Source organism: Marmota monax, unplaced genomic scaffold (assembly GCF_021218885.2).
Source record: "Marmota monax isolate L192 unplaced genomic scaffold, Marmota_monax_Labrador192_F-V1.1 WCK01_AAM20220418_F8-fsc00045, whole genome shotgun sequence".
Lineage (NCBI taxonomy): Eukaryota > Metazoa > Chordata > Mammalia > Rodentia > Sciuridae > Marmota > Marmota monax.
Genome location: NW_026692132.1, coordinates 6,007,937 through 6,029,010, shown reverse-complemented (window position 1 = coordinate 6,029,010; position 21,074 = coordinate 6,007,937). Strand labels below are relative to the sequence as shown.

The 21,074-nt window shown below is 33.9% G+C and overlaps 1 protein-coding gene across 2 annotated transcripts in view; it reads left to right on the top strand.

Annotated features, from left to right (window-relative positions):
- Cul5 (cullin 5) overlaps positions 1-21,074 on the top strand; it is an 88,639-nt gene that overhangs the window by 26,160 nt on the left and 41,405 nt on the right. Inside the window, exons 3-7 of one of the 2 annotated variants that reach the window (XM_046466381.2) lie at positions 5,525-5,624; positions 9,298-9,474; positions 11,142-11,283; positions 12,967-13,112; positions 13,204-13,284. In XM_046466381.2, coding sequence (XP_046322337.1) covers positions 5,525-5,624; positions 9,298-9,474; positions 11,142-11,283; positions 12,967-13,112; positions 13,204-13,284 — 646 coding nt within the window. The remainder of the gene's footprint in view (positions 1-5,524; positions 5,625-9,297; positions 9,475-11,141; positions 11,284-12,966; positions 13,113-13,203; positions 13,285-21,074) is intronic. The other variant, XM_058586539.1, reaches the window with a different exon arrangement.

The window sequence follows — 21,074 nt, the reverse complement described above, 5'->3', positions numbered from 1 at the left end:
GTTTGTGATAGATGCTGTTCCTTAGTTAAGCCAACACCCATTCCCAGTTCTCTTTTTACTTGTATACCTTCCACTACAGAGGCTGGTTACTTCCTGTTTACTTCTTTGGCCCTCCTTGATGCTTGGGTTGCTCTGTGACAGTGCTGGAACTACTCCAGGAGACTTGTAGGAAAGTTTTTTGCTTTCCAAGATGAGCTAAATTAATGTGCGTAGCACTGTCCTCCCTTTCTTCCCTTTGTAGTCACGGAGATAAGAGGCTAACATACTAAGATGGCAGAGTGGAAAGAAAAAGGTCCTGGTGAGTCTCTGAACAGACACTAATAATTGCCTACTTCTAGACTTCTTGCTATGTGAGAAAAATACCATCTTAATGGTTTAAGTTGCTATTAATTGAGTTTATTTGGTTTTAGCCAAAGGCATCTTTTTTTTTTTTTTTTTTTAAACCAGGGATTGAACCCAGAGGCACTCCACCATTGAGTTACATCCCCAGTCCTTTTTATTTTATTTTGATACAGGATCTCGCTAAGTTGCTTAAGGCTTTATTAAGTTGCTGAGGCTGGCTTTCAACTTGGGATCCTCCCTCCTCAGCCTCACTCAGATTATAGATGAGCAATACTGCACTTAACTAGCCAAATGCATTTTAACTGATAAAAGGATGTGTAAAGTATTCCTATGTGTTTGTGTCAATGTGGGCTTTTTTTTTTCCAAGCTCTTACATTTATAATTGTTTTTGGCTTTCTATTTATATGTACATGTGTGTACATATAAATAGATTGACATATCTTCTAAATAATGCTTTTATCAATTATAATATTTCTTCTTACTACTACTTTTAACTGTAAATTTCTCTTTGGGCCAGACACTGTACTGTATACCTGTAACCCCAGTTACTTGGGAAGCTGAGGCAGGAGGAGCTCAAGTTCAAGGCTAGGCTGAGCAATTTAGTAAGACTCTATTTCAAAATAAAAATTTTAAAGGTTGGGGATATAGCTCAGGGCTAAAGTGCTCCTGATTTAATCACTAGTACCTGAAGGGTAGTGGAGTGGTGGGGTGGTGGTGGATATTCCTCTTTGGGTGATATCAATATTTCCAGTCTTGCTTTTTTTTTTTTTTTATTTGTGTTTGGTGTTTTATAAAATAAACTGTTTTGAGGTATATGTGTGTATATATACATACGCTTTTATGATAAAATGCACACAAACCTTATTAGCTTTATAATTGTACAATTCAGTGGCATTAATTATATTCACAGTGTTGTGCAAATATCAACACTGTACATTCTCAGAACTTCTTTATTATATTAAACAGAAGCTCCGTACCCATTAAACAATTAACTCTTCCAGACAAAGTGACACATACCTATAATCCCAACTAACTGGGGTGGTAGTGAGGTAGGAGAATCCTAAGTTCAAGGCCATGAACAATTTAGCAAGATCCTGTCTAAAAATAAAAAGGGCTGGATTTTATTTTTTAGCTCAGTGGCAGAGTACCCTGGGTTCAATCCCCAGTACTGTAAAAACAAAAACAAAAACAACTCTTCTTCCCCCAGCCCCGTATCCCTGGTAAACTCCATTCTACTTTCTGTTATGAATTTACCTAACTAGGTATTTCATAAATACTAGTCCTTCTTATCCACAGTTTCACTTTCTGTGGTTTCAGTTACCTATTATCAGCTCTGGTCTGAAAATATTAAGTGGAAAGTTCCAGAAATAAACACTTCATAAGTTTTAAATTGTGTGCTTTTTTGAGTAGCATGATGTGCTGTCCCACATCATCTTGCCTGGGTCATAAATCATCCCTCTATCCAGAATATCCATACTATATATGCTACTCTGTTAGGCACCCAGTAGGCTTCTTGATTAGTAGTTGAAGGTAGTTGCATCCCAGTGTTTAGATAACTCTTACTTTACTTAATAATGTCCCCAAAGCACATGAGCAGTGGTGCTGGTAATTCAGATATGTGAAAGAGAAGCTGTTAAGTGTTTCCTTAATTAGACTACATCATAAGTATGCCTGTATGGGGGAAAAAAACATAGTGCTATTTGGCATTTCAGACATTGACAGGGAGGTCTTGGATCATGTTTTTCGAGAGTCAAGGGGAACTGCTGTAAGCAGAATCATACAGTATTTGTACTTTGAGAAACATATTCCTTTTTGTGTGGTGGAGGGGGTTGGGGATTGGACCTAGGGCCTTTAGCAAGCTAAGCATACACTCTACCAGTCTGCATTCCATCCTTCCGTCCCTCCCTCCCTTTCTGTCTTTTTTTGGGCAGCACTGTGGATCCAACCTAGGCTTTGAACATGTTAGTCAAGTGCTGCTGAGCTGTTTCCAGCACTGCATGCTGTGTCTTTTAATGGATCATTTATTTCAGTTCAAGTTTAATATTATGTCTGATGTTCTTGTTTTTATTACTTTTATCACTCTAGCATTTATGAGGTATTATATTTTCTTTAGTCTTTTTTTTTTTTTTTTTTTTTTTTTTTTTATTTATTTATTTATTTATTTATTTATTTTTTTAATTTTTTATTGTGGGTTGTTCAAAACATTACAAATTTCTTGACATATCATATTCCACACTTTGATTCTAGTGGGTTATGAACTCCCACCTTCACCCCATACACAGATTGCAGATTCACATCAGTTACACATCCATTGATTTACAAATTGCCATACTAGTGTCTGTTGTGCTCCGCTGCCTTTCCCATCATCCACCCTCCCCCCTTTCTTTAGTCTTCTTTTCCTTGTTTTTGTTAATTTGAAAAGTTTACTTCTATGAATAGTTATCTTCCTGTTTCTTACTCTCAGAAGCATCCCATAGTGTTATTATTGATTGGAAGCAACATCTTATTATTTTTATGTTACTATTTTAGTTCTTTTCTCTCCAAGGAAATTAAAATCTTTGGAATACTTTTCATCTTTTGCTTTTCCTTTTCACCTGCTCCATCTCTTTATTCCTTTAAAATCTTTGAAAAGCAATTATTTCCTTCTTCTCCAGTTCCTCAACTCCAAGATTTTTCTGATATAGTTCAGCATTTACAAACAACTTTCCTTATAGCATATCCTTTTTTTTTAAAAGCATTTTGGCTATATATTCCAAAGAGTATGTTCTTATTCGTTATGGCCTAGCTTCATGTATTTGTTGCTCACTATTGCATCTTCCCTTTTATCTTGAATTATAATCTTTGATATAACAGTGCATACACCTATATGGATAAATATCAGAAGCAATGCTGAGTGGAAAAATTATCTGAAAAAGTTGTTATTTGATAAGAAGATTTCCATAAAGTTAAAAAATTCTCATAATACTTGGTAAAACTTGAGGGGGAAAAAGTTCTACTTGTTTATTTCTTGGGAGGTAGGGAGGAGGGTAAGAACAGGAAAAGGAACATAAAGAACTTTATGGATATCATATAATACATTCCTTGAATATAGAACATTACTTAAAATGTGTATAAACATTGACCAGGAAATTCACCATGCTCTGTTATGTGTTTTTGGGAAAAAAAAAAAAAAGTGTACATTGAGAAACCTTCCTCCCTGTTGAAGCAAAGAATAACTTGGAGGTTGAGAAAAAAGAACTAGGGAAAATGTACCTGATCACTCAAAAGTTTGTTAGGTAAGATTTCTTCACCCCCCCAACCCACTTAGGTAAAATTTCTAGGAAGCTCTCCAACCCCATCTTTTTTACCGCACCATTCCTCTTTTCTTATGAAACTCAAGTCACAGTTAAGCCCTTTGACATATACCCGGCATTGGTTTGAGTATGTCAGGGATACTAAGATAGGCCTGTATGGGGTAGGCACAGGACTCCTTTGATGGGTGACTTTGGCTCCAGAACCCTTCACCAGCTTTAATCAACCTTGTTACAACTGCACTGCAGTCTAGGACTCTTGCTGCCCATCTACCTTTCTTTACCCTTACAGAGATCAGACCTACATTTTCTTGCTCACTTTCCATGCGCCTTCAAGTCATTCATTCCCTCAATGTATCTCATATTTCTCATCCTATCTGCTTCTTGAAAGATCTAAACTAATGCAGGAGTCAGTGTGAACTGCCTAGCATATAGTAAGCCAGGACTGTGTGTATTAATATTGTTATGGAAAACTAAATAACAGATAATGGTAACTGTGGTATTGGACATGTCCAAATCGGATATTTAGGAGATAGGTACAATATAGAAATATATTTAATACGAGTACATGTTCAGAAAATTAATTTCTTAATTACCACATTATAGAGCAGGGAAACTTAGAACAAAATAGTTTGCCAAGCACAGTTTCACAAATCTCTAATCTCAGCTACTCCAAAGGCTGAGGAAGGATGACCACAGGTTCAAAGCCAGCCTCAGCAATTTAGCAAGATTTTTGTCTCAAAAATAAAATATAAAAAGGACCGGAGATGGAGCTCAGTGGTTAAATGCTTCAGGGTTCAATCCCCACTAGTATGGTGGGTTGGGGGAAGGATCTTAGGTTGAGGATTCATTTAATTAAAAAAATATATATAGGGGGCTGGGGATATAATTCAGTTGGTAGAGTGCTTGCCTAGAATGGACAAGGCCCTGGGTTCAATCCCCAACACCACCACCACCCAAAAAAAAAAAAAATGTAGAGACACACATACACACACACACACACACACACACACACACGGGTGTGTGTGTATATATATATATATATATATTTTTTTTTTTTTTTTCATTTTCCAGGGATGCAGTCAATAGATAATGGAAGCTTTGATATAAAGATTATCCCAAAAAAAAACCCCAAAATATCTCCAGAATTATATGTTAATAACCAAATAATTTGCCTTCTGATAAAATGTCAGCTTTATAAGTTCAGTTTTTTTTTGTTTTTTTGGTACCAAGGATTGAAACCAGGGCCACTTTACCTCTGAGCCACATCCCCAGCCCTTTGTATTTATTTTGAGACAGGGTCTCACTAAGTTGCTTAGGGCCTTGATAAGTTGCTGAGGCAGACTTTGAACTTGTGATCCTTCTATCTGAGCCTCCCAAGTTGCTGGGATTATAGGTGGGTGCCACCACGCCTGGCAAAGTTTTTATGTACTAATTTATGATAGCTTTTTGTTGTTTTTATTTTTGGTTTAAATTAAGGAGACAGTTGTCCCTGTAATGAATAGACAGGAGAAGCTGAGATATATGCTTTAATGGGTTTTAATATCTAATTTTCTTAAAAAGATAGTTTATATCTGTTGTAAGGACATACTTGTTTTTGCACAAGAAAATGTTAGTAAGTTGGCTTTGGGGAGTGAGATTGAGATATGAAGATATGCCTTTATAATGAAATTTTATATAGTAAAAAAGAGAATTAAGAAGGAAAATGCAAATAAAAACAGATGTATTTGTGTGAGGCAACTTAGAGTGCTTGATTCTTGGGAATGAATTCAAGCACCATTAGCTTAATGTACCACGGTCCATGGAAGCTGGCCTATACAGATCTTAAGATGAATTTTTTTTTCTGTTCTTGTTCCATTAATAATGTCTGTTTACTTTATTATTTTTAACAGGGATGTGCATGCAGTCTGTCTCTGGGATGATAAAGGCCCAGCAAAAATTCATCAGGCTTTAAAGGAAGATATCCTTGAGTTTATTAAGCAAGCACAGGCAGTAAGTTCTGTATCTTTTTTTTTTTTTTTTTTGGTGCTGGGATTTGAACCTAGGGCCTCTCACAGATGCTAAGCATATACTCTACTGCTGAGCTATATCCCAGCCTCAGATTGGTTATACAACTACACAGACAATATTATATTTTGTGATTTTGAAAGTAAGAATTCCTTAATCCCAGCAGCTTTGGAGGCTGAGACAAGAGGATCATGAGTTCAAAGCCAGCCTCAGTAAAAGCAACTCAGTGAGACTCTGTCTCTAAATGAAATACAAAATAGGGCTGGGGATGTGGCTCAGTGGTTCAGTGCCCCTGAATTCAATCCCTGGTACCTCCCAAAAAATAAAGTAAGACTTTCTGAAGTAATTTAAAATATTATATTGACTTCTGACACATCTGTTTATTTAAAAATGAAATGATTGTCATTTGTTGGATGTTTACCTCTTATTGTGATAATTTCTGTCTATTATCTCTAATTAAAAGATGCTATAAGGAATTTAGTTTTTTATACATTTTTTAAGAAGTCTCCATTGTCATTATTTTTTGGCCCTAGGTTAAGCCACATAAATCTTTTTTTCATCTCATGACCTCTTTCAGGTGGATAGTAATTTTCTTCAATTCTAGATACTTCTCTGAATAAAAAATCCTGGGAGTGTCCTTTGTTTTGCTGTTGCTGCCTGAAGTCAGCATTCTTGTGTTGGTATTATGAGTAAAATTTTAATTTTACTTAAATGAGGACAAAGGTCATTTAGGCCATTGGTTCATTATACAAGCATTAGTTTTGTTTTCATTGACACCTTTGTTTTTTTTGGAAAAGTGAATGCAGAAGTAATGTATTATTTTGAAACAACATTAGCAAAATGAATGAATCCCTTACCACTTTGAGAAGTGGCCTAAGAACATGAAATTTTTCTTTTGTATAAAATGAAAACTAGAGGGCTAGAATTTCTTATTCTCTAGGTAAATCTTTGTCTTGTACAACATTTGTAAATGTTGTTTGTTAAAAATGTTAAATACTAATAGCTGCTTAGCAATTCAAAATTAAAAATGAGTTTTTCTATATAGAACTCAAAGGAAGATATTCAAATCAAGTATATGACTGGTGTATATTTAATTCTGCTGGTAGCCACTGCCATGATAGGATAAGAATGATGGGTATTATTTACAAAATTGTTTTAGTGATAATATAAATAAGTTTTTTAGGATTATAGTTTTATAGGAAATGATCTTTTAATGAAAATAAATCCTGTTTTTAAGCTTTACTTAATGAAATTAAATGTTTCAAATCAATTTAATTAAAACTATGCATAAAACTGACTTAGAAATACCTTTTCCATTTGGATTAGAAAACATGAGCTTTTCTGTTTATAACTTTTGGTAAAGATAAATTATGTTTATTTCAAATTGATAGTTTTGTTAGTTTCTGGAAATAGGCTAATAAAGACTCATCTTAAATTAGGTGTGATATACTTATAATCCTAGTGACTAGGGAGACTGAGGCAGAAGGATGCCATGTTTGAGGCCAACCTGGACAATTTAGCAAGACCCTCAGCAATTTAGTGATAAAACATTTATTCTCAATGGGCTGTGGTTGTGCCTCAGTGGTAGAGCACGTGTCTGGTATGTGTGAGGCCCCTGGGTTCAGTTCTCAGCACCACATACAAATAAATAAATAAAGGTCCACCCACCAATGACTAAAGAAATATTTTAAAAAAATATTTATTCCAAAATTAAAAAACAAAAATGGCTGGGGATGTAGCTTAGTGGTAAAGTGCTACTGGGTTCAATCTCTAGTATGAAAAACAAACAAACAAAATCTTCTTAGATATTGTTAACAGTTGTTTAAAAATGTAGTTACTTAATACTAGCAAACAAAATATGTAAGAATTTCACTGTAACATGACCCGATAAAGTCTAGAATATGTATCTGAGGAAGGGCCGGACTCGGTGTTGCATGCCTATAATCCCAGTGACTGGGGAGGCTGAGGCAGAAAGATGCCACGTTCAAGTCCAGCCTTAGTAATTTAGTGAGTCCTTAAGCAATTTAGCAAGACCCTGACTCTAAATAAGAAATAAAAAGGGGTAGGGACTTGGCTCAGTGGTTGAACATCTCTAGGTTTAATCCCCAGTTATGTGCCCCTGCCCCCCAAAAATTTTGAAAAGAACTTAAGACCACTGATACAGAGCAGTTAAAACTGTAGGAATATCAATGGCAGACATGAGTATATAATTTTAAAAGATTTTTTAACTCAAGAATATCTAGCTTTCTGATTCATTAGAACTTACCTTGTTAGGAAGAACCATATTTCCCAAATAAGAAAGGTACTATGCATTAAAATGTTTATGGCATTATTTAAAATGATGCAAAAAAGGGTCTGGATAGCTCACTGGTAGATTACCAGAGGTATATTTGTGGGGGTGAGGGGGTGCTAGGAGTTAAAGACCAACCTAGGCAACTTAGTGAAACCACCTATCTCAAAGCAAGACAACAAAAGCAAACAATATTTGAGAAATCATTAGGAAATTGGTTTTTTCTTTTTTTAGATTAGCATAATGACTTTATTTTATTTTTCAATCCTGGGCATTGAACCCAGGGCCTTGCACATGCTAGGCAAGTACTATAGCACTGGATTATTGTTCCAGCCAAAGATAATTATTTTGTTCATAATTTTGTGATTTAGTTATTTGGGCTGACTCAACTGATTTCACCCAAGCTTCTTAATTCAGCAGTAGTTGGTTGTTGGCTCTGCAGAACCAGGTGGCCCAAGAGGGCCTACTAGTGTTTGATGCTGGTTTTCTCTTTCACCATGTAATTTCTCATTTTTCAAAGAAATCACCCTTAAAGGTGAGATAAGGATCTATAAAACTTCTTCATGTCTAGGCTTGGAAATCTCGTTTTACTACTTTGACATTTTGTTGGTCATAGCAGTTTACCAGACCAGCCTAACCACAAGCAGTGGTCAAATTGACTCCATCCCAGCTTCTTAAAATATTGAGATATATTGCCCAGCATGTGCAAGCCCCTAGGTTTGATCCCTAGCACATCCACTCCTCCCCTACCCTGCAAATTGAGATATAATTCACATATCATAAAATTCAGTGTCTTAAAAGCTTGTCATTCAAATGAGCTTTATTATGGTCACAAAGTTGGATACATCATCCACTAATTGCCACGTATTTTCATCTCCCTAAAACAAAAGGCTGTACCTGTTAACAGTCACTTCCTAGTACACCTCCTTACCACTAAACCATTTCTTGTTTTCTGCCTCTGCAGATTTGCCTGTTCTTGATATTTCCTATAAAATATCATCGTATAATATGTGACCTTTTATGATCACATTTTCACTTGGGAAAATCTTTTCAAGATTCATTTTATGTTGTAATATTGATCAGTATTTTTTACTTTTTCTGGATGAATAGTAGTATTTCATCATGTGGCTCTACCACATATAGTTTATCCATTCATCAGTTGATGGATGTTTCTTCTTGTCTATTATGAATAGTGCTGCTATGAACATTTGTGTACAAGACTTTTGGGAACATGCTTTAATTGCCCTTGGATATAATACAGTTTGTGCAATAAATAAAACATTTTAAAATTATGACTTGAATATGTTTTGTTCTTATTTTTCAAAGCACACTATGTTTATTTCAAATTGGTATGATTCTTTTTTCCAGCGAGTACTGAGCCATCAAGATGACACAGCTTTGCTAAAAGCATATATTGTTGAATGGAGAAAATTCTTTACACAATGTGATATTTTACCGAAACCTTTTTGTCAACTAGAGATTACTTTAATGGGTAAACAGGGCAGCAATAAAAAGTCAAATGTGGAAGATAGTATTGTTCGAAAGGTAAGTCAGTTTTTCCTATCGTTTTTCTGGTACTCTTTAGAAAGCGTTGTTTGAAGGCATTTCAAAATAATGCAGACTTTAAGTGAGTTTTTCTGTTTCACATATAAATTCCTTTTTACCTCTTGTTGTATTTTATTGAATAATATTTTTAATTTTTTTCTTTTATCTATCTTTAACTTTAGTTCTCTTTCATCTTTTTATTTGGTCTTAAACTATAGATCTTTGTCTTCAAACATTATCTCCTTTGGGCTGGGGTTGTAGTGTTAAGAGAGCTTGCCTAGCATGTGTGAGATATTGGGTTTGATCGTCAGCACCACATAAAAATAAATAAATAAATAAATAAAGGTATTGGTCCATCTACAACTAAAAAAAATAAAACATCTCGTTTGCTTTTCCTTTTTACTTTCAACTTTTTTTATTATCTTCAGTACTTAATTTTCCTGTTCTTTTTTTGTCCTTTTATTTTTCTGTAAGTTATTGTTTTTAGTAATCCTTTTATTAGCTTGCTTTCTAATAAGTTTGTGTTTAATTTTTGATAAACTGCTATCATCTTTATAATCTTATAAACTCAGTATGTATCATACTTTTATATTTTGCATGGATTCTAATTAAAAGCACATGCCCAGTAGCTCGTCATGATTTAATGGAAAGAACTCAATCTGGAAAGTGATAAAGGTTTCCCTTGGAACTCTAAATCACTCTTCAACTTTTTGTCTTCTTTTACCAAGTATCTTCCTACTTGTGAGAATCAAAAGTAACTAGAGGTATATTTCAGGGGTGAGGGGGTGCTAGGGATTGAATTCAGGGCCTCACACATACTAAGCCCTCACTTTACCACTGAGTTACATCCTAAATCCCAACCAGAGAACTGAAAAGTTAAAAATGCCATTTGAACTTTAAATAACCTACTGTTTGCTGTGATGATTATTAAAACTCAGGCATTAAAATAGCATGGTCTAAAAAAAAGTAATAATAATATCATGGTCTAGGCATTCTTACCTCATCCCACTCTTAAAATTTTCTTAATTTGCACAGAAAAGAAAGACACATTCAGATGCTATTTAATTTGTAATTCTATAATCTTATCCTCTTTTATTTTTCTGTTATTCCTTTATTTTTTGCAATTCTATATGCATTGTGGGAAGTGGCATCCCTTAAGAGCATCAATTCTGAGAACCAGAATTGGATTCAGATCCCAGTGTTGCAACTGCAAACTGCATGACTGTGGCCTTGCTCTCTCTGTCCCTTGTTCCACATATCTAGAGAGGGGATAAGAGTGTACCTATATCAAGATGATGAAGGTTGAGTTATACATGGAAAGTACCTAGAGCAGTCTCAGATATGTAATGAATATTAATGCCTTGTGAGTTCTTTATGTTGTTGCTGCCATCACTAACATTTATTCTACACCTGACTATTACTCCAAGCATTAAAACATATTCACTAATGTATATTTTTATAAACAGAACTGGGATTCAAATTCAGTTATGTCTGATTCTGAAATACTTTTTTTTACCATTATACTACTGTCCTGAAGAATGCTAAATGTGTGCCTAAGAATTTTATTTCTTTTAGTGTTCATACTAAAATATGTGTTTGTTTGGAGGTGGTATACTCATTATGTTAATAGTTGAAAATAATTCCATATTTTGTTCTTGTTTTCCTAGCTCATGCTTGATACATGGAATGAGTCAATTTTTTCAAATATAAAAAACAGACTTCAAGATAGTGCAATGAAGCTGGTACATGCTGAAAGACTGGGAGAAGCTTTTGATTCTCAGCTGGTCATTGGAGTAAGAGAATCCTATGGTATGTTCTAAATTCTTAATTCTTTGTCATAAAAATTCCAGGACAATTATAGTTTTGTCAGAGTTATGTTTATCAGCATATAAATTGACATTTTTTTTTGTTCCAGATGCTTTTAATAGTACACAAATGGTATTCATTATACTTGTTTTTAGAGTTTCTTTTTAAAAAAATTTTTAAATTTTTTTTATTTATATGTGACAGTGGAATGAGTTACAATTCTTGTTACACACATAGAGCACAATTTTTCATATCTCTGATTGTACGCTTATTGTACTTTTAAGAAACCTGCAAAAAATCATATTGATGTGTCTGTCATATTTCCTCCATATCATTAATTTCTTGACTGTTAATTTATGTATGTATTTATTAGTACTAGAAATTAAAACCAGAGACACTCTACCACTATACCCCCAACCTTTTTATTTTTTATTTTTGAGACGGGGTCTCACTAAGTTGCTGTGGCTAGCCTGGAACTTGAGATCCTCCTGCATTAGCCTCCTGAGTCACTGGGATTATGGGCTTGCATCACCACACTTGGTTGCTAACAAATCTTTTTAGTGACCTAAATTAAAGAAATGACAATTTGGATGTATTTTTTAAATACATAAATTTTGAATGTAAATTTGGATGTGAGTCATAAAAGGTAACTGCTTTTGTGTTTGTTTTCAGGAACTTACTTCACCCTGAACATTTTCTCTACCTCTCAGCTTCTGGCAGTATTTTCATTTGTATTTTCAATCATGTATATTGTTTCCTCTGACTTAGAATACTCTCTTCATCTTCTGATTCCTTTTTATACTTTGTTTCCTCGTGGAGGCCTTTCCTAATTCACACACTAGGTTAGATCCTATCACTTCATGTTTCATAGTATCTGTGTCTCCCTAGAATAATACTAAGTATTTTGTTGACCCTGTATCTTTCTGTAGAATGCCTGACAGAAAATCACTCTCAACAAGCATTTGTTGAATTAATGAACCTTCATTTCTTTTTTGTTTTGTTTTGTTTTTTTTTTTTCATTTCTTACTCTTGCATTGTAATTGCATATAATAGTGGGATTCGTTGTTACGTATTCATACATGCACATGATATAACAATATAATTTGGTCAGTATTGTTCCCCCCAGTATTAGTGAACCTTTAGGGTGTTTTTGACTGGTTTTTCCCTTTTGCTCCCATATTTCTTTAGTATTATTTTATTGTTTTTTTTGTTTGTTTTTTGTTTTTACCAACAGCATCCTGAATACAGACTACATAGTTTGAGATTTGTGACTTTCCTTAGCCATTCCTAATTTACCATTCTTCCTTATTTTCTATTAACCTTATAGTTGACTTAGACCACCTAATCATTATAGCTTGTGCTTTTCTGCTTCCGAATATTATCTTACTAATCTGTCTATGCAAATTCTTATTTATTTTTTTAAATTCAATTTAAATCTCATCTGTTCTGCAAATGATTTCTTGATCATTGATTTAGAAATCAGTGTCTTTACTATTCCAAAACAAAGTAGTTCATATTCTTTCTTGTATTTGTTACTTAACTGCTTTGATCTTTTTAAGTTTTTTATGGAGATTTTTGTCTTATAAAGGATTTTTGTCTTAAACAATTATATGTTCTCACGAACACTGTCATCTTCCATATAATAACTCCTCAATATAAAGTAAAATTTTATTTTCTATTTTTCAGTTAACCTTTGTTCTAATCCTGAAGATAAACTTCAGATTTATAGGGACAATTTTGAGAAGGCATATTTGGATTCAACAGAGAGATTTTATAGAACACAGGCACCCTCATATTTACAACAAAATGGTGTACAGAATTATATGAAATATGTAAGTCAGAACTTCATACATTTGGTAATTTGAAATGTTATCTTGATATTCTTGATAGTCTTAAAATGATTGCTATTTTGCTTCTGGACAGGCAGATGCTAAATTAAAAGAAGAAGAAAAACGAGCACTACGTTATTTAGAAACAAGACGAGAATGCAACTCTGTTGAAGCAGTAAGTAATTTTTGTAATTGTACATTTTATGAGATTATTTGAAGTACAATTGCATAGGGATGGCAAATACATGACACTATCTATCCTTTATATAATGACATTATCCTTTCTCATGTCTCTGACCAACTTTACTAATTGGTTACAGCATTACTAATTGTTTCCCAGTAAGTAAAAGCAAAGTTCCAAAAAAGCACCTTATTCAGAACACATTGTTCCTCAGAGCTGGTGTGCAAAATAAAGCCTATTTGCCATCCCTGCTCTAAATTTTACTGTATTTAGTGTACACTACTTAATTTTTAATCAACTTCCTCTTTCTATACATTTCTAAAGGCAATCATTTTAGTGATTTTTCATGTTGCAAGTAAAATATACTTTTGGGGGCTGGGATTGAGGCTCAGTGGTAGAACACTTGCCTAGCATGTGTGAAGCCCTAGGTTCAATCCTCAGCACCACATAAAGATAAATAAAGATATTGTGCCCATTTACAACTAAAAAATATTAATAAACACACACACTCTGTCCTTGAGATGATTCTCATTATTTTCAGTAGATATATTCTGTAAAGTGGCTGCAAAAACTGAATTAGTCATTATTGAATCACTTATTACCCCTTGGAGGCATTTCTTTTTGTTATTTGATGTAGGAACATCGACCTTTATTTATTATTTTATATTATATAATAAGTTCTTCATTTAAATGAGGTTGGTCAAGGGTTTTGTTTTGTTTTTAATACAAGAATTCATTAAAAAAAAAGAATTCATGTTAGTATTGCTTTAATAATGAAGGTAGTAATCAAGTTTGGGAGAGTCTTGGAATCCGCTCAAATAACAGTAGTATTTCCTCCAATTCCTTTCAGTATTTGGAACCTGTGAACAAGATTTAAATTTACATTGACAAGACTAACATTTCAATTTGCCTATGACCAAACCATTTCGCAACTATAGATGAGATTTAGAAATGTTTTTATTTTGTTTTGTTTTATTTTACTTCTGGCTTTTAAAATTTTTTTTTCATCTGTCTTGACTGATAGTTGTGTTTATTTTGGGGGGTGGTTGCTTGTTCATAACTGGCAATATATGTCCTTTCAATGATTAAAATCATTTTAATACTGGCAAAGAAAGGCGAGCGTTGGGAGCTAACTTAGTGGTTGTTGTATAAATTATTTGTTGAAATTTAAAGCTAGATTTGGGCTTTATGCAGAAGGCAGGGCCATTGAATGTTTTTAAATATGTGTGTCATGAACTGAGTTGTCTCTCAGGAATTTAATCTGGTGATAGTAAAGATTAATTACTAAGGAGAATTAATTTTTTATGGAGAAGGATTTTGTCTTAAAAGTGCTCATGAGAACATATAACCATTTATCTACCATTTAATAACTACTCAATGTTAACATTGCAATAATAAGCAAGGCATTAGGAGAACCACATAGGGTTATAATAATAGGGTTGGAAAGGATGAAGGTACAGAAGAAGACTTGCCACAGGTGGAAAATTATGTCATGTATGCAGCTATATATTGCAGAGAATCAAGCCAATAGTGTTTCAAAGGTTTCAGCTCAGGAGAATAGTGTTGCCACAGAGAGATTCCATATGAAAATTAGTCTTATAAAGATGAGTTCAGTTTTGGAAATTTGAGTTCTCTTATAGGTTTATATTCCTGTGGCATCTGAGTGGGAGTGTTACCATTTTACAAGGTGGAATTGTTCTGATCTTAATACCCCAGTGTTTCAAGTTTAGCTGTATTATATACATTAGACTTATGGCCATTCAACTATAAAGGTCCAACTAAGAGTAAGAAAATGAGACTGGCTCTCACTGAGTTGCTTAAGGCCTTGCTGAGTTGCTGAGGCTGGCTTTGAACTTGCAATTCTGCCTCAGCCTCCCAAGGCAGTGGGATTATAGGTGTCCACCATTGTGCCCAGCCTTAAAACTCATTCTTACAGAAGAGTTCCACTCTATAAATAGAGTAAAAGGAAGTAAATAATCGCTGTTAGGCAGATTTCACAGTAATAATTGTTGTAGGCAAGCTCCACCAAATGCATACAAAAATTAGTGACCAAAAGTTTGAAATAAAATAGGTTTATTTTCATTGTTTCCAAGATCTTCCCCAAGATATTTACTAAAAGAAAAATAATAACTTTACAATGGAAAAACCTTAAAAATACCATCTTAACTCATTGTCCCAGATGTGGAACACCTTTAAAAACTTAAGTATATTATATAATACACAATTATATAATATACTATAATTATATAATAATAATATAATTATAAGAATTATTATAGTATTGTGATATTTGTTTATACACACACATACACAAACACACTTATAAGCTCTAGATTATGATTTCCAACCTATTTTAATGTACCTGAGCCAATTTCATTGAAATATTCCCAGAATTAAAAGCTTCAAACTTAAAATAGTTAATCAAGTAATTATAGTTAACATCACTAGTAATAGGACACATCGACATTATGTATCCCTGGATGTCCTACTGAATAACTAATATTCTTTAAAAATGTCCAAAAAAAATGTCATAACAGACCAAACAAAGGACAAAAGAACTGTCAGATTGGAACAGACTGCAAATATAACAATTAAATGAAATGTGTGCTTGAGGATTGGATTCTACAACAGGAAAAGGACATTAGTTTAAAAAAAAAAGTCAATTTTCAAGTATAACATTGTATCAATGATTTTTTGTGATTTTGATTGTTATGCTATAGTTATGTAAGATATTAATGTTAGGAAAAGTAGAGTGATCGAGGTATGAGCATTCTCTGTGCTATTGCAAGTTTTCTGTAATCATTTAATCAAAATAGAAAGTTTAAAAAATAAAGAATATTATGAAGAATGCCATCTTTTATTTGAAGGCATCACCGGAGATTACCATATGGTATTTTCCTTATTGAATGAATTTTTCAAATCATATTAACAGAATCCCTAACATTAAACCATTGTTCTACTTTAGGAGTGTTCACAAAACTCACATTTATTTTTATTTATTTATTTTAGTTGTCAATGGACCTTTATTTTATTAGTTTATATGCAGTGCTGACAATTGAACCCAGTGCCTCACACATGCTAGGCAAGTGCTCTACCATTAAGCCACAACCACAACCCAAAATCACATTTAAAAAAATTTTTTTCAGTTGTTGATGGACCTTTATTTTATTCATTTATTTATATGCAGTGCTGAGAATTGAACACAGTGTCTCACACATGTGAGGCAAGCACTTTACTACTGAGCTACAACCCCAGCCCCGCAAAATCACATTTTTTAAAAATATTTATTTTTTTAGTTGTAGTTGGACACAATACCTTTATTTCACTTATTTATTTTTATGTGGTGCTGAGGATCAAACCCAGGGTTTCGCATGTGCGAGGCAAGTGCCCTACCGCTGAACCACAACCCCAGCCCCGAAAATCACATTTTTAATGGATAAAAATTTACACTCTAAAGGGATTTTGACATATTCTATCTAGCCAGTAAAAGTTACTCCTTTGGGGTGGGGATATAGCTCAGTGCTAGAGCACTTGCCTAATATGTGAAAGGCCCTGGGGTTTAATTTCCAGCATCACAAAACAAAACACTCTAATTTTATGTATGTAAAATTTTTAGATATTATTTTACATATAATTATGTACCCAGAATCATATTTTAGAATTCTTTTATAAGTTTATCCTAATGAACTTTTATTTTCTTTTGCTTATGTTTAGTATAGCAGGTTCTGACAGATGAATCAGTGGAAAGTTAGTTATGCTATATGTTGTTTAGACATCATAAACATGAAAGCAAGCAAAAGATAGGGTTAGAGTGGTGAGAAGATAAATTATTTTCTCTCAAGCCTAGACTATGTTGGAACATTGTGAAAGTGAATGTAAAAAAGTAGGAGATAGATTTTGATCTCATTATAAAGGACATTTTGAATTTAAGGCTAATATCTTTGGATTGAAATCTCTTAAGTCAGAAGTTTTCGGTGTGGGTAGTATTTACCTCCGGGGAGCATTATAAAAATGTATGGAGGCAATTTGTGATTATTAAAATGATTGGATAGTTAGAAGATAGGGGTCTAGGAGTGTAAATAAGGATTTGTGAATGCCACGTGTCTCACAGTCTTATATAAACAAGGCTTGGAGTCGGGCAATCAAATGTGTAACTCATCAGTACATACATAATACTGAGACCAATGATTTTTCATTACTTTTCAAAAAGTATGGTGTCCCACAGAAACAAGAATTACCCCACAGGCCAAATGACCTTAAAATGTCCCACTGGCCACTCGTCTAAGTGGAAATATCATTTTTACTTCTTGGAAAACAGAACTTATTTTTATTTGTAAATTTAAAAAAATTATTTTTTACATGATATTAATCTGCTGTTCTAGGGATGATGTTATTGTATAAATTGAGGAAAGGTGTTTTGTTTGGAATCTTAAAATTTTTTTCACTAGAAGAAATTTATATTACCTGCAATGAAACTGCTTATGGTATTAAGTTAGCAGTGTACGTGTGTGAGATTCATTTGTAGTTTTCACATTCCCATTTGTGCTGCTTATAGGTTCAGATATTGGACTACTTTATGATCTCTTCTACTTTAGTTGTTGCCAAATATTTATAGGTTGAAATATATATTGGCTTCTTATAAAGTTTTTTTTCCTTTGATTTCTCCTGTATATTATAATTAAAGAATTATGTGGGTGTTTCTGAAATGATATAACACATTTTAATATTTGCTATGTAAGAAAGTGTGGGTTTGATAGTTTTGAGAACCATTGAATTGATGATGCAGAGTCTGGAGGATTCATCTGTCCTGGAGTGTATCTCAGTGTCTATAGAGAGGTAAGAAACTTGTTTATAGCTGTCTTCAATGATATAATAAAGTTTCCAACTAGATAAGTGATGACAAAGGAATGGAGAGGAAAGGATATGAAAAGCATTTTGAAGAAGAATCAGTAGATATTTTAATGGTTTAAAGGATTGTTCAAAATGATTGAAAGATTGCTTAAGTTATTTGATGAATCTGAGTAGAGTCAAAGGGAGTGAATTTTGAGAGCCTTGCCAGTTTTTAAATAATTAATTGAAAGAACTTAAGGAATCCTAATGAATTTTAACTTAAAATTTTGGGGAGGGTCTAAAACTCCTCAGCATTAGATATGTAATAATATACTGTGAATTCTTTTCATTTTAATAATACACCGGTAATTCTTTCATTTTTATTGTGGTACTGGGAATTGAGCCCAGGGTCGCTTAAACACTGAGTCACATCCTCAACTCTTTTTATATTTTTATTTGAGATAGAGTCTTGTGAAGTTGCTTAGGGCCTCACTAATTTGAATTTGTAGAGCCTGGCCTTGAATTTGTAATCCTCCTGGCTCTGCCTCCTAAACTACTTGGATTATGGGTATGCACCACCTTGCCTGGCCAGATTGTATATTCTTTTAAAAATAAGTTTGGGAGGGGAGCATGTGTAAGTAATTGTCTTACTCATACAGTGTGGTTAGAAAAATAATGAAAAATCATCATTTTCAACGTTATATAGTATTGATGAATTATGGCTTTAATTGCCTGGCTCCAAGCTAGTCTTTTTCCCACTGGACTGCTTTTCTTTTTTTTTTTTTTTTTTTTTTTAATTAATTTATTATTCTTTTTTAGTTATAGGTGGACACAATATCTTTATTTTATCTTTATGTGGTGCTGAGGATTGATCCCAGTGCCTCATGCATATTAGGCGAGTGCTCTATCTCTGAGCCACAACCCCGGCCCCTGAACTGCCTTTCTTATAGTATGATGTTCTGAAGGGATGTGGGTAAAAATTATAGGGTTTAATTTTGTCGTTCGTTTTTCTTTGTGTCTCCTTGATTTAATTCAGTTTTTCATTATATCATTTTACCTGTCTTTATTGAGTACTCAATTGCTCTGTAATATTTATTTAGCCTCCACAGCACAGCAGACAGAGGGGATACAATATGAGCAAAAAATAAAATAAAAACAGCTGGGGATGTGGCTCAGTTGTAAAGCACCCCTGGGTTCAATCCCCAGTACCAATAAAAAATAAAAATAAGAGGGAGTGATATTGGAGGTTAGACCCAAATGGTATAGAGCTGACCTGTTAAAGATCTGAGACAAAAACATTATGGGCAGAGGGAAGAGCTAGTATAAAGACTTTAAAGCAGTCATGAGTTTAATTTATTATAGGAATAGAGAAAGGTTAGTGTGGCAAGAACATGGTAGGTGAGGGGAGGAGAACAATACAAGATAAGGATAGAGAAGAAAGCAGGAGCAGTGAAAAGCCATTCAAGGGTTTTAAGCAGGGAATGGATTTGATCTCCATACTACAAAATAGTATTTGGGTGGCAGTGTGGTATTTAAATTACAGACTGGTAATCTAGGTGTGAGATGTTGATGGCAGTGGAGGTGGATATATAAGTACATGGATTCATGATATATTTTGAAAGTATAACTAGTAAGTAAGTGCTGTTCTTTCTATTTTACAAACAAGGAAACTGAAATTTAGAGATGTTCAGGAATTGGACCTCACTCCATAACTAGGGAATGGTGAATCTGGGGTTCAGTTTAATATTAGATCTTGAGTTCCTAAGGGTAATGTTAGGTACTTTGGAGTATATAAAGAAAAGGTAAATAGTTTGGTAAATAATTTGGATGTATGCACACACACATTCAATCTCTGTAGCATTACTCCATATCATAAATAATTACTTCTCACTTGTTTGTTTACTTGCCCTATCTGTTTACCTTCATTAGAAGAGTAAAGATAGTGTTCTGCTCATATTGCATCACCTGTGTCTGCTGTGCCATAGAGACTGTGTGTGTGTGTGTGTGTGTGTGTGTGTGTATGATCACATGTAACACTCTTAGTACAAGAACCCATCTCAAATGAAAAAAAAAAAGGTTAGTATGTCAAGAACATGGTAGGTGAGGGGAGGAGAGCGATACAAGGTAAGGATAGAGAAGAAAGGTGAATGTGTTGGTTCATGGAAAATCCACCATGGAAAGGGCTAGGGGAAGACCAAAAGGAAGGACATCTGGGTTCAGAAATTTGGGAACTCTGGCCAGGAGATGGTGCACACAACTCAGGAAGCTAAGGAAAAAGGATCTCAAGTTTGAGACCGGCCTGGGCAACTGAGTGAGACCCTGACTCAAAAAAATGAAAAATAAAAAGGGCTGGGGAGGTAGATCAGTGGTAGAGCAACCCTGGGCTCAATCCCCAGTACTGCAAAGAAAAAGGAAAAACCAACAGCAAAATGCAAACTTGGAATTCTGTCAGGACTTTTTAGAATGTCTTTTTCTGCTCATCTACTTTATTATTTCCTACAATTGATAGGCTTTTTGTTGAAGTTGGTAATATGAAATCTACCAGCCTATTCTAATTTGTGATCCAAGGTGATAAATCTTCTCTTCCTGGTTTCAGTTAGTACATTTCTAATTGGCCCAGCTTGGATCAAGTACCCAAATTTGAATCAAATGCTATGTGTTTGAGTGTGTGTCTTTGCACGTGTATATAAGCATACTTGAGTCTCCGTTTGTATGTGTAATATAGTAGTACTTCATGTATCCAGAGGACAGTCCTTTTAGTAAGTTTAGCTATTTATTTGCAATTTAGTGGGGAATCTAGAAAATAAACCAAGAGTTCTGAGCATTTGAGTATTGCACTAGATGTCTGGAAGTCCCACTGTTAACTTTTATTTAAGGGATAGCCACTAAGCCCTTCTCGGGTCCAAATTTATAAAAACTCTGATAAACTTGATTATCAGAATGTGAGTCTATAA